This window comes from Thermobia domestica, chromosome 5 (assembly GCF_964235325.1).
Source record: "Thermobia domestica chromosome 5, izTheDome1.hap1.1, whole genome shotgun sequence".
Lineage (NCBI taxonomy): Eukaryota > Metazoa > Arthropoda > Insecta > Zygentoma > Lepismatidae > Thermobia > Thermobia domestica.
The window spans coordinates 88,946,998-88,960,998 of record NC_137458.1 but is presented as its reverse complement, the minus strand read 5'-3'; the positions used below and the strand labels follow the sequence as shown (position 1 = coordinate 88,960,998).

General features: G+C 35.0%; 1 protein-coding gene across 1 annotated transcript in view; it reads left to right on the top strand.

The window, feature by feature from the left end:
• LOC145685993 (E3 ubiquitin-protein ligase PHF7-like) overlaps positions 1 to 14,001 on the top strand; it is a 152,755-nt gene that overhangs the window by 115,285 nt on the left and 23,469 nt on the right. Inside the window, exons 8-9 of the mRNA XM_081758804.1 lie at positions 1,878 to 1,999; positions 11,154 to 11,284. Coding sequence (XP_081614930.1) covers positions 1,878 to 1,999; positions 11,154 to 11,284 — 253 coding nt within the window. The remainder of the gene's footprint in view (positions 1 to 1,877; positions 2,000 to 11,153; positions 11,285 to 14,001) is intronic.

Genomic DNA, 14,001 nt, shown 5'->3' with positions numbered 1-14,001 from the left:
GAAAATTTTAATTCGATTTTTTAGAAGACAATTTTATTGTTAATATCATTGTGTCTTTGCTATAAAAGTTCATAATAGAAAAACAAATAACCCAAAATAAAAATTTATTTTTATCATAACGTTTTCACAGAGAAAAGTATAAATCGAATTTTTTTTGTGTGTGTGTGTTTAATTGATTTTATCGTCGTTGACTCTGTTAAAGCATCGTCAAAATTTAAGCGACTTCATCGAAGTCGGAATATTTTAATATGTTAACAATTCCGACAATAGAAACAGTTGTACTTTATGGAAACATCAGCGAATGGATGTAAACTAACATTTCAATTGGCTCTTTCAAATTTGTCCCGTTTTAGCAGCGTTGTTATAGAAGACCTGGGCCTACAGCCTGACGTGAAATCCGAATGAAACGCACTCGCATCGGGAAATCAAACAAACAATCAAAGCATAAATTCTATTCATTTAATCATAAGATTTCTGCAATTGACAATATGTGCACTTAACATTCGTTTCTGTTGTCATTTTAGACCAGTGATTGCCAAACCGTCAATCGCGAGCTACTAGTGGCTCGCAGGGGCATTTTCGGTAGATCGCGTTAACGCTCCGGTTGGCTAACCTTGATCAGTGCTGCTAATTTGGGCTGAAAGTCGGTAAATCTAGGGGATTCGACTTCCAGAAAAAGTGCTGAAGGCAATAAGGAATTCCATCCTTTTCATTAAAGTTAATAAGTCTGATTAAAAAATATGTTATTACATTGTTATTTATTACTAACTACACTTCAATTTCTTATGTACAATTCAATTTCTTTTTTTTTTTTTAGTTGTTGCCGTTTTTTTTAAAAATTAAAATTGATTTCATATTTACTAGGAATGTAAGTTTATAGGTAATAAACAAATAGTAAGACTATTCATGGCTTTGGATTAATTGTTTTAACAAAAGAGACACTGACCAAAGCTTAAAACTTTACTTTATTTTAAATTATAATTTGTAACTGTTTCGGATATCTAGCATATCCTTCTTCAGACACGATCGAATTTAAACTCTGTTATAACAACATTTATATATATGTCTGTATTTTCATTAATTTCGATCGTGTCTGAAGAAGGATATGCTAGATATCCGAAACAGTTACAAATTATAATTTAAAATAAAGTAAAGTTTTAAGCTTTGGTCAGTGTCTCTTCTGTTAAAATAATAAACAAATGTAAGATTTTCAAAAAAAGTTGTTAGTTCTTTTGGTTAATAGGTCACAGTAGGTACGGTAGCAGAAGCTTCATAAGTGTGGCGACCATTGCTTTATACTATTCATTAGAAGGATGAAAATAAAGTTTGTCAGTCAAAAGTACGTGGAATATTTTATGTTACATGCGAAATAATTTTCAAAATAAGCTGAACAGGAAAAAAGGAAATTTTAAATTGCATATGTATGTACAGAGACATGAACGTAGAATCAGTCAAATAAATTTATACAAATTATATGTTTCCAAATGTGTTTATTTTATTCGCAGTATAAAGAATGCTGTTCTGATTTTAGTTGTAGAATACATATTATAATAACTAACTGAAGCTTGTAGTGGAATAAATTTGTGAATACGAGATTCGGAAGTATGCCCAACTTCCATTTTTGCTTTACCTTCAAATCAACGTATACTTAGGTTCATTATGTCATAATAACGACGTTATTAGCATTCTATACAATTCACAAAATTAATTTGTTCAGTGGAAATTGAAGAATGATTTCATAATTAAGTACACTTCATTAAACTGCAGAATAGAAATCATATTAGAAAACATGTTACAGTTGTAGAGATGTACGTAAAATTTGTTTCTGAAAAATTCTCTAAAATCAAAATATCTTATTTTTCTTAATGCCATTTCAGGCCCTGGGAGGTCGTTTTATGTAGATACTGCGGCTCTCAAGGAATCCATGTTACATGTGGACACCTAAAAAGTGGAACAGATGAATGGGAATGTCCTCAGTGTTTTGACACACTTCACAAAGGTATCTTTTCAGGTTAAAAGTTCTGCATAACAGTGTTCCAAATATCATTTCAAGTACATGTTTTCAAATTGATATTCAGTAATAAAGAAGGTTTTAGAAATAGCTGTATGTTTGACAGTGTTAACTATACTATAGGATATTTATGAGCAAAACTAATTTTTACAGCACGGATCTTATAATTGAAAGGACTTTCTAATATAGCACTTAACGCTACGTGCTGATAGATTACTTCCCCGAAAATTTTACCTGCTACAAAAAGACAGACGCGCTTATGTACCATTCTCTTGTGCTTTTCAGCTGTATATGTAACGACCCGTTACCGGCTCGTTACAGTGTAATGACAGTTTATTATAGCTACTGTCCATTCTTTTTATTTCCATAATTCGTTTTATTTTATTTGATGCCTTTATGCTATATCTGCATCTTGTTTTTCAATAATGCGAATTATATTTCATTAATATTGTTCAATATTTAAATATGTGCATGATAGGATATTTTACCTGTAATCTAGTTTATATGTTAGGTACAGTGTCAGCACCTTTGATGTGTTGATTGAATTACAGTAATTGGTGTTATATATCTTAAGTGTATTGCCAGTTTTGTTTTTTCTTCCCTGGTTGTTGATTGAAGTCATATAAATTAGTGATGGTCAGCACCTTTGATGTGTTGATTGAATTACAGTAATTGGTGTTATATTTGGTCTAGGAATTAATTCGTGCGGGTGGACAAGAGATGGCGCAACGAACGGAGCGTCCCACAGTTCCGTGTGTCCACACGTGTGTTGCAAACCCCTGTCATCGCGTATCGTTCGTAGTATAGGGCAGTGGATTAAAGCGTCAACAACACCAGTTTGTAGTTAAGTGAACATGGCGCAATTTGTGCCTGATAAAGTGTTTTTGCGGGGTGTCCTGCTGCATTACTTTAACATGCAGAAAAGTGCGACTGAAAGTCATCGTATTTTGGTGGAAGTGTATGGTGACCATGCTCTAGCTGAGCGAACGTGTCAGAAGTGGTTTGCACGGTTTAGAAGTGGTGATTTCGGCTTTGCAGACCAAGAGCGAGCTGGACACCCAAAAAAATTTCAAGACGAAGAATTGACAGCATTGCTCGAGCAGGATTCGTGTCAAACGCAGGAACAACTTGCAGCAGCATTAGGCGTTGATTAAACAACAGTCTCCAAACGCTTGAAAACCATGGGAATGATTCAAAAGATGTCACATTGGGTTCCACATGAATTGAAAGACAGAGACGTTGAAAGACGAAAAACCATTTTCGAATTGCTGCTTCAACGACAGAGCAGAAAGGGGTTTCTGCATCGAATTATTACGGGTGATGAGAAGTGGATCCATTACGAGAACCTGTAGCGGCAGTCTTGTTACCAAGTAATCCACTACCTATGAAAGGGTATTTTAGGATTCCCCTTAATGCGGAGTAGGTTGGGCAAGTAATCCTTTTCGTGAAAATTATAAATATACTTCAACTCGAACAATTTATTGTATAATTTCTTCAACATTTAAATAAATTCAACAATAACAATATAACTGCGCTAACACAAAACAACATTGCTCAATATTAACTTGAACCCTTTCCCAATTTGAATAGTAGTCCGGAAATTTTTATACATTCGCATTCCACTACTTTATATTCTAAATTAATTTTACTGGTTGTACTTTTGACAGGTTTCATATATCAAATATCTACACAAATTGAATTTAATCCCCAAATATAACAATATATATATATTAAACTAGTGACCAAAGACATACACTCACCAAAAAGTTGTAACAGTTGGGCCGAAATGGAAAGAAAAAAAAAATAGATTAAAATTTTGTACTTACAATTTCCTGACGAGCTGCATATCAATGGCACTTACATACATTTACACTTAATTAATCCGGCTACTTTCTGTGTAGGAGCATTATTATTCACACACTATTCCGAAATCACATTTAACTAGTTATCAATTTAACGGACACAATTTCTAAGCTCCTACCCCTGCTTACCTCATGTTTCAATCTAAAGGAAACGTAATAGGTACGGGTAGAATACAAAGATAGATGGCGTTTTAGTCACTTCGAACAAACGAATATCAAAACCATGACATTGACCTACAGAGCCAATGTTTCCATATACAAGTTTATTTAACTAATCAGCTGATCGAAAGTTTTCAAATTCTTTTTCGGAACTTACGAGAGAAATGTCTCATATTAAATTCCCCCCTCTCCGGGTGATTTAATTAAACAAACAGTTATTTAACATTTCGAAGTAAGTTCATCTTCCATGCACGGCATGCAGTAAAGAATAATGGAACGAACTCACCGATGGAAATTCTTCACAAACAAATCGTTAGTTGTTTCGGAGCTCCTTTTAGTTCATTGTCCAATCGACGAAGCACGCACCATAACTGCAGAAAGATAACAGGATTGATGACGGTATTGTTCTTGCCTATCCACCTGATGGTCCTGATTTATTGCCATTCTTCTATGGGAAGGTTCTCTCGGACAAACACAACAAACACAGCCATGGCCAGAAACACCCAATTCCGAACCTGCAGAATTGTACAAACAGAGCACAGTACACAAATATATATAACACATAACATATATTTTAACAGTGAAGTGGATTACAATTATTACAGAATCTGTACCTATTTTCTTAATTTCCATTATTATTTTCTCTTGCTGGATAAAATTTCTTTATGAAACTGACATGACGTTTAATCTTTACTTTCTTATCAGCTACAAGTTGTAACCACACTGTGTTCTTTGTTGGATAGCTCATAATTTCGAACGGACCCTGATATTGGCTATCTAATTTAGGTTGATAACGTTTTTCCAAAGAAGATTTAGTTACTTTCTTAACCAATACTTTTTCTCCAATAGGTAAATCTATATCTCTATGTTTTCTAGAATACAATTTCTCTTTCCTTTTCCAGGCCAATTCAATATTATCTACAATAGTTTTACTCATCTCAGCTTTATCTGGAGTACTTTCAAGAATTCCTAGATCTAAAATCCAGTTTACATCTAAAGGATTAAACATCTTTCTTCCTAAGTATACCTCACTTGGAGTTTTACGAGTTACAGAATTTTCACTACTATTTAATGTGTACTGGACTTGATAAATATACTTAGACCACTTAGTTTGATTTTTATAAATATAGGTTTTCAAAATTAATTTTATATTTTTATTTTGTCTTTCTGTTAAATTGCTTGACATGGAATAAGGAGTAGTACAAATGTTTTTAATGCCTAAACTAAATAAATAATGTTTGAAATAATCGCTTTGCAGATATCCAGCATTGTCATGAATCACCTTATTTGGAAATCCGTAAGAATAAAATATTTTATCTAATTTCAAACATATAGACTTTGAACTCAAATTCCTAAGAGGTTCGATAATGACAAATCTAGAAAAACCATCGGTTAAGACTAATACATATTTAAACCCATTACTGATAGGCCAAGGCCCCATTACATCTAAAAATAGAGAATTATTAGGATATTTCTCTTTCTGAGTATAGTAGGTACCATAAGGAAGTCTATTCCTATCCCTACATAGCTGACAAGTCGTACATCTCTGAACAAAATCTCTAATTTCTTGGAATAAATTAGGAAAAGTATAACGTATAGCCACTTTTGCTATCGTTCGTTGGACCCCACTATGTCCTCCACCTACAGGGTCTTGATGATGAAATTTAATCACACTATACTTAAGAGACTCTGGTACAACAGCTCTTAAACCTCCATATTGTTTACCTTTAGTTTTCTTCAGAAGGATACCATTTTTAAGAACATAAGGTTCCTTTACCTGTCCCCTTTCTAATTCTTGTATTATAGTATTTAAATTAGGGTCCTCTCGTTGATGATCTCCTAATGGCTTATGAAAGAAAGGATTATTCCAGAAATTAACAAAATTCAAGTGTACTTCTTTATCATCCACCTTATCAATTTCCACTATATCTGATGAAGGAGGTGTATAATCGATATAATTATGCATTCTAGTTAGAAAATCTGCCATATTGCGCTCACTCCGCAAATGAATAATATCAAATTGATATCGACTCACCTTTTCAATAAGAGAGCCGTATTTTCTTTGACGTTTATGATTTTTAAGTATCCACGTCAAGGCTGAATTATCACAATAAATTGTGAATTTCTTATGAAGATACATGTCAAATTTATCAAGCGCATGAACTAAACTAGAAAGCTCAAGATCAAAAACGCTTTTTGACCAATCTGATGGAGGAACTCGTTTACTCAAAAAGTAAACAGGTCTAAGTTTTCCATCACCATCGTACTGGCTTAATATAGCACCATAATTTTTGGTGGAAGCATCGACATGTAAAACGAAGGGCGCATTCATATCTGGCACTTTAAGAACAATATGGTTAATAATAGCTTCCTTAATTTTCTCCAATAAATCGTCTTCCTCCTTCCCCCAGATAAATGGAACCGTGGGTGATCTCATAGCATATAATGGACTCAAAAGTTCTGAATAATCTTTTACATATCTAAGATAATAATTAAGAAATCCCAACATTCTGTTTAAGGCGCGTTTATTTTTCGGTCTGGGTATTTCTTTAATCGCTCTTACTCTCTCATCATCTATTCTCATTTGACCATTAGAGAACTCATATCCTAATATTTTCACTTTTGATTTCATAAACTGGGCTTTGTGTGGACTAATAGTAATCCCCCAATCTTTCAACCTTTTTAACACTTTTTCTAAAATTTCTTTATGTTTTTCAACACTATCCGAGTGAATTATTAAGTCATCACAGTAAATATCTAAATAATCCCCTTCTATATCACGAAAGATCTTATGCATTAAACTGGACAAAACGAATGGTGAAACTGCCATCCCCATCGGTAGGCGACAATACTGTAATAATCTATTTGGTGTAGCAAATGCTGTTATATTCCTACACTCAGGTTTAATCTCCAATTGATGAAATGCGGATCGGACATCAATTAATGTATACAAATGGTGTTTACCTATATTAGAAATGATAGATTCTAAATTCGGACTCGGAAATCCAGTCAATAACAATTTAGAATTAATTTGGCCATAATTGATCACTAATCTCTTGGATTGATCTCTATTAGTAACAAGGAAGCAAGGGGAAATATATGGGCTACTATTTATTTCTTCAATAACACCCTGTTCTATTAATTTATCTAAAAACAAATCAAGTTCTTTCATTTTATATTTAGGAATCATATATGGTTGAGTAATGCTTGGTGAAGGATCTGTTAATTGAATTTCATATAAATAATCACGAACATGCCCTAACTTATCGGTTATTACTTCTTTGTAATCATTAAGTAATTGTTTAACATACGGTATCAAATTTTCATCATAAATATTTTCAAAATTTACACTACCTTTTAATGCTTCTCCATCTCCCTCTTTATCTGCCTCCTTATACAATGGGTTAAAGATTCTCGTGCCAGGTGGAACATCTTCATAAACAGCAGCATCAGTATTCTCAAGTGCAACTGTCTCCTTGGTCCTTGCCTTAGTACGGTTCTCCGCTCTACTCCTGGACTCGCCTACGCCACTGGTTGTCTGCTTGGTCTGGTTGCCATAACGTCGCGGCCTCCTTGGAAACTGCTTAACCTTGCTGGTTTGGGTTGATGATGTCAGGTTACAGGAAAAAGAACTGCCACCATGTTGTAAAGCTGCACCTTCAGACCTAGTCCCCTCGAATCGATCACAAACTCTGGCGCCAATGTGTCTGGGATCTCTCCGAGTAGGCCTGAAATGATATTGGAAAGCGCACAGATCACTGTTCATACCAACTGGGTTATTCTCAAAAGGTTGTAACTTTACTTGCATTTTCAATTTCTCAAAAAGAAGTTCTCGAGCGTTTATATTTATATGGGCGTAATTATCCCGTAAAAAGTCTAAACCCAATAATAATTTTAATTTTGGATGGTTAACAACTCCAAACCACGCCGTAAAACGGACACCGTGTATAAAGAAAATAAGTTGCACCAACTCACGCACTAACAACTCATTCCCTTGCATGATGGTCACAGAGTAATTTACTTGTTTTATTTTAGGCTTGCATTTCGTACGGATTTCTTCTAAAACACTGTTTTCTATTAAGCATAGAGTCGAGCCAGTATCTATTATACAGGGATATAAAGTATGGCATATACTGATGGGCAATTGTAATAAGCTTCCATGATCTTCCCTTGCACTATGAGAGTACGCACTATGAACTCCGGTTTTATTTTCATTTAAATTTTGATAACTCAGTCTATTCTGTCTATTAAAAGGTGTTGGCATATAATTTGTCCTGGCACTTCTAAGAGGAGTTTTTACCCGTGGTAAACAAACCTTTTCACTTTTAACTACATTTTTATAATCTTGTTTATATTTGTCATTAATTTCATAACTTTCCGGAAAATCTACATATTCATTTACCGTTTTTGGAACACTAAGTATCAACAACAGATTACGAATTTCGGGAGTAACTAAATTACTTATTAATTTACAAATTTCATCTTCAGGCATGTTAATTTCTAAAACATTTAATGTACTTAATTTCTCTTGTAAAAAGTTTAATAAATTTTCATTTTCTTGCATTACTCTATATAATGTTACCTTCATAAATTCCGTATTAATCAAGGGTGTGACAAATTTTAATAATAATGAATGACAAATATGACCCCAATCTGTAGTTATTGTTAACAAGCGCTGCAACTCTTCATAAGCTTGCTTCCTACACCTCTGTAAACTCGATACTAATATCGCCTCTACAGGAGCAATTTCCTTTACTATTAACATATCAAGTTTCAAAAGAAAATGACATACTAACATACCATCTGTTCCATCTATTACCGGTATATCATATATTTGCTTTTCTAAAGAATTAAAAATACTTTGCGAAAATTGTTTTTGAAAGTTACAGGTTATGGGAGCTCGCAACACTGCTTGTCTATGCTCATGAACAGGTGTATGTGAGAACGACAAGAAATTCCCCCCTCTCTGATTTTCCTGCCCTTCACACCTACGACCTTCTATCTCATCGTCAAATGAAATAAGGGGAGGGTCAGCTACTGCGACTCTGCTATTACGTAACATACTACCCCTAGCTTCGTATGCCGCTTGCCAATGACTCATTTTTTCTTTTCTTTTCTAATGGTACCAATAACCGAAAAATTTATATACTTAATGAAATTAATTTCTTTCCTTTTATCCAGCTTACAAATAGTAGACTAATACAAATTTTATTTTCGTTTTTCTTGTTTTTAATCACAACCAGATTCGAAATCCACTTCTTATTGCCCTCACGCATTAAGGTTTAAGTTCCGAGATTGAAACATGAGGTAATTTATATTTATATGTAGCGGCAGTCTTGTTACCAAGTAATCCACTACCTATGAAAGGGTATTTTAGGATTCCCCTTAATGCGGAGTAGGTTGGGCAAGTAATCCTTTTCGTGAAAATTATAAATATACTTCAACTCGAACAATTTATTGTATAATTTCTTCAACATTTAAATAAATTCAACAATAACAATATAACTGCGCTAACACAAAACAACATTGCTCAATATTAACTTGAACCCTTTCCCAATTTGAATAGTAGTCCGGAAATTTTTATACATTCGCATTCCACTACTTTATATTCTAAATTAATTTTACTGGTTGTACTTTTGACAGGTTTCATATATCAAATATCTACACAAATTGAATTTAATCCCCAAATATAACAATATATATATATTAAACTAGTGACCAAAGACATACACTCACCAAAAAGTTGTAACAGTTGGGCCGAAATGGAAAGAAAAAAAAAATAGATTAAAATTTTGTACTTACAATTTCCTGACGAGCTGTATATCAATGGCACTTACATACATTTACACTTAATTAATCCGGCTACTTTCTGTGTAGGAGCATTATTATTCACACACTATTCCGAAATCACATTTAACTAGTTATCAATTTAACGGACACAATTTCTAAGCTCCTACTCCTGCTTACCTCATGTTTTAATCTAAAGGAAACGTAATAGGTACGGGTAGAATACAAAGATAGATGGCGTTTTAGTCACTTCGAACAAACGAATATCAGAACCATGACATTGACCTACAGAGCCAATGTTTCCATATACAAGTTTATTTAACTAATCAGCTGATCGAAAGTTTTCAAATTCTTTTTCGGAACTTACGAGAGAAATGTCTCAAACCCTAAACGAAAAAAGGCCTGGGTGAAACCAGGTGAACCAGGTCCATCACAACCAAAACGAGATATTCACTGTGCAAAGGTTATGCTGTGCATATGGTGGGATATGAAAGGTGTGGTGTACTATGAGCTGCTGCAACCGGGTGAAACTATGAATGGAGAACGTTATCGACGACAATTAATGCGTTTGAAGCAAGCTCTGGCCAGAACACGACCAGAATGGGAGAACAGACATGATAAACTTATTGTTCAACATGATAACGCTCGCCCACATGTCGCAAAACCGGTCAAAACCTATTTAGAAAATGTCGGATGGGAAGTTTTACCCCACCCGCCGTATTCACCAGACGTTGCTCCTTCGGACTACTGCTTGTTCGATTGCATGAACAACGATTTGATTGGACAGCGGTTTACTTTTTCAGAAGATATCGAAACATGGGTCTCTGACTGGATCGCTTCCAAGGATGAGGACTTCTTTCGCCACGGAATCCGTACATTGCCTGACAGATGGACGAAAGTGGTGGCTAGCGATGGACAATATTTTTCTTAAGGTATTTATGTATTTTGTGTTTGTACTACAGCTTCAATGTGTGCGTACCAACCGCACGAATTAATTCCTAGACCAAATATATCTTAAGTGTATTGCCAGTTTTGTTTTTTCTTCCCTGGTTGTTGATTGAAGTCATATAAATTAGTGATGGTACGAACTGTTTGAATAACTAATAAGACGAAACAGGTGATGGACAGGTAAACAAACACTCATGTGATGAGCCCAATGAAATGTCGAAATTTTAACCGTACACTGAGAAATAATTTTAATATGGGCAAACATAATTATATAACGAAAGAGAGCACCCAGTTGCTTGGGTATTTGCCATTATCAAAAGATACAAACAAAGAAACTACATCGTATTGGGTATATTCTGAAAACAATATTTCTTCTATCATTTCAGAGCTAAAATCAAAGTTAGAACAACAGAAAGAAAATATTACCTCAGAATTAAGTGAAGGACAAGTGAATGCATTGAAAAATATCTCAGTTACCCGAGTGCCTGGCTCAAGTAAAAAGAAAAAAATTATTGTGGTAAGTGCTGGTGTATCTTTTTCCTATTTAATTATAAGAAACGTTTGAAATTAGCATATAGAAGTTGTCGTTTTCTTGTCAATAAGTATTTCAGATAATTTAAAAGTAATAATATGTATAATATATATACACATTAGTCCACATTTATGAAAACGAAATCCAGACTCTTGCACTCTTACACTAGGGTATGAAGCTGTGTTTTCACAAGCAGTTATGTTTTATATCGGATCTGACTTGACAATAGCCCGACAGTTTCCATTGGAGGCGGCTTTTGTTGAAAGTAGTCTGATCAAAAGAAGGACATACCTTACGCATCCGTTGACTATGGTAGTTTCAGTTGACTGTTTCAAAGAGTTCCTGTCTCTTACTTTGATGCCGTAGAAAATGATTATGCTGCTACAAATATTACAGAAGGCTATTTAAGATAAGATGAAACAATATAAAGTACATGCCTAACAGATACCCTTCATCCATTATGCTTGATGTGACACCTACGGGCTCTGACAATGGCTCTACACGGATGTTTCCACTGGAGGAGGCTTCATCGGAGGGCATGAAGAGGAATCTCCTGCCAGGCCGCGTTGGAGACATTCCAAAGCCTTCAGTAGTACGTGGATGACTCCGAAGCCCTATTTCAATATCCCAGAGCCAAAGAACTTTTTGGGAGATACATCGGGGGACATGAAAATGGCATCACATTGATACCCAACTCGGTCTCTTTCTGGATGTAGTAGACCAGTGAAGACCTGATAGTCTTGCTGGAAGCTTTATCCATATGGATGGACACGTTCCTGCTCTCGTGACCGTATAGTCGTGGAATGTGTATCGCAAGGAGAGAATCCATAACGTTCTTCCTGAAGTGGATCGCATTGACCTTCACATTGGATGGCACCTACACAAGAGGAAGTGCACCCAACTGCAATATCGGGTCACCACCATGAATCTGTGTGGAAAGTTCTTGCATTGCTATGATGTGGTCTCACTGCCCTTGGCTCGGTAGAAAATGGCGTGTGTCTTAGTAATGTCGTCCAAGTACAGTCACACTTCATCCAATGTGACGACCCACTGTCGCTTGTCACTTGCGAGGTACCGTTCATACAGTTTCCTGGCGTTGGTAAACTTTTCCTGGATGTGTCGATCAGAGGTCCAGGTAAACTTTTCCTGGATGTCCGCGTGGTTTATGTCGCACCTTCAGTTCCAAGTTACGGTGAATGATGTGGACGGTGCTGATGGATATGACATGTCGCCTGGTCAAACTCCGTTATGTTGGATAGTTCTCCTTCATTATCTCACAGCGAATGACACACATTGTTCCAGCTGGGCAGTTTGGCTGAAGTCTGTTTCACGTCTTGTTTCTGGGGTGCTCTCGTTATTCTGGCGGTAGTGTGACACAACCGTTGATCACACGTTGCATGGTGGCTGTACTGATGCCCAAATCAAGCTCCTTGCAATCTTTAACTATCACTGACAGACTCCGGTGCGCTTTTGAAAGTCCGCAGATGTAGTTCTCCCCGTAATCGATCGCACTCCTGCTTACTGCTTATTCACCAGGCTTCGCTTCACACACAGTCCAAGTGGTTCACTCTGCGTGGATTTGACTTACCATGACGCCACGACAAACTTGTTCATCTTATTTTGAACAATCTTCTGTACATTCTAAACAATCTTAAGTGATGATATATTCCACAAAAATATTTTTTAATAAGTTGTAAATAAGTTGTAGTAAGTATTGATTGATAAATACGTCAGTTAAAAATGTCCGTACAAGATGATAAGTTGAGAGGAAATTAACTTCATTTTATCAACTTAAGAACTGGTTAAATATAGTCTATCTCATATAACTTTTAATATTTTCCATATAGAATAACAACTGTGGATGTGATTTTTATAACTTATACAGATTAAACAGAAAAGACATGTTAAACAATTAAGAGAATAAGTAATATTAGGGATATTGTAACGGACCATTTTGGCACATGGTCCTTACAGTATTTGTATGCTTTAATGCTTTAATGTAAATTTGACTTTGTCAATTCCTGAATTAGCTACTTATCTGAAAGTTTTAAATAGTTTGTTTATTTAATCGATTTTATCATTGAGTCAAAGATTATTTATATAAAGATGTTCAATTTGTTAGTATATATGCAGATTTGGAATTATGAATTATATAATAAATTTCAATTTTCTATTTAAATATTTAACGAAATTATGTAACAAAATAACATGATACATTTTCCTTCCTAATCTATTGTAAATTTAATCTAGAACTCTTTCTCGCCAAATACATAAGATTATTACAGACATAGCGTTAATTAATTTGGTGCATCTGTACTGTGAAATTTTATATAATAATATTTATATTTTACTGAAGGTGATATAAATATGAGAAACATGTACGAGTAAACAGTTAGAATCCCTAACAATATCTTATTACCTGAATACGTCTTACTTCTCTGTCGTAGATGAAAATAGGTATCGTAGCTGTTCTTGGCAGATGATAGCATATCTGGTCTATAGTGGTGAAGCGTACTGATGGTGGATGCGGCCGTATAGCATAGTCTAACGCTAGTCGCAAATGCATGTTAATCAGGATACTATAATAGTCACGGTGAAACTAAATGTTTGAGGCAACGCTGCAAAATTTAGCCACATGGTGCCTATAGAGTCCTGTCTATTGCGTGTGTAGCGTATTGTTCTCTTTGAAGACTTCACGTCTG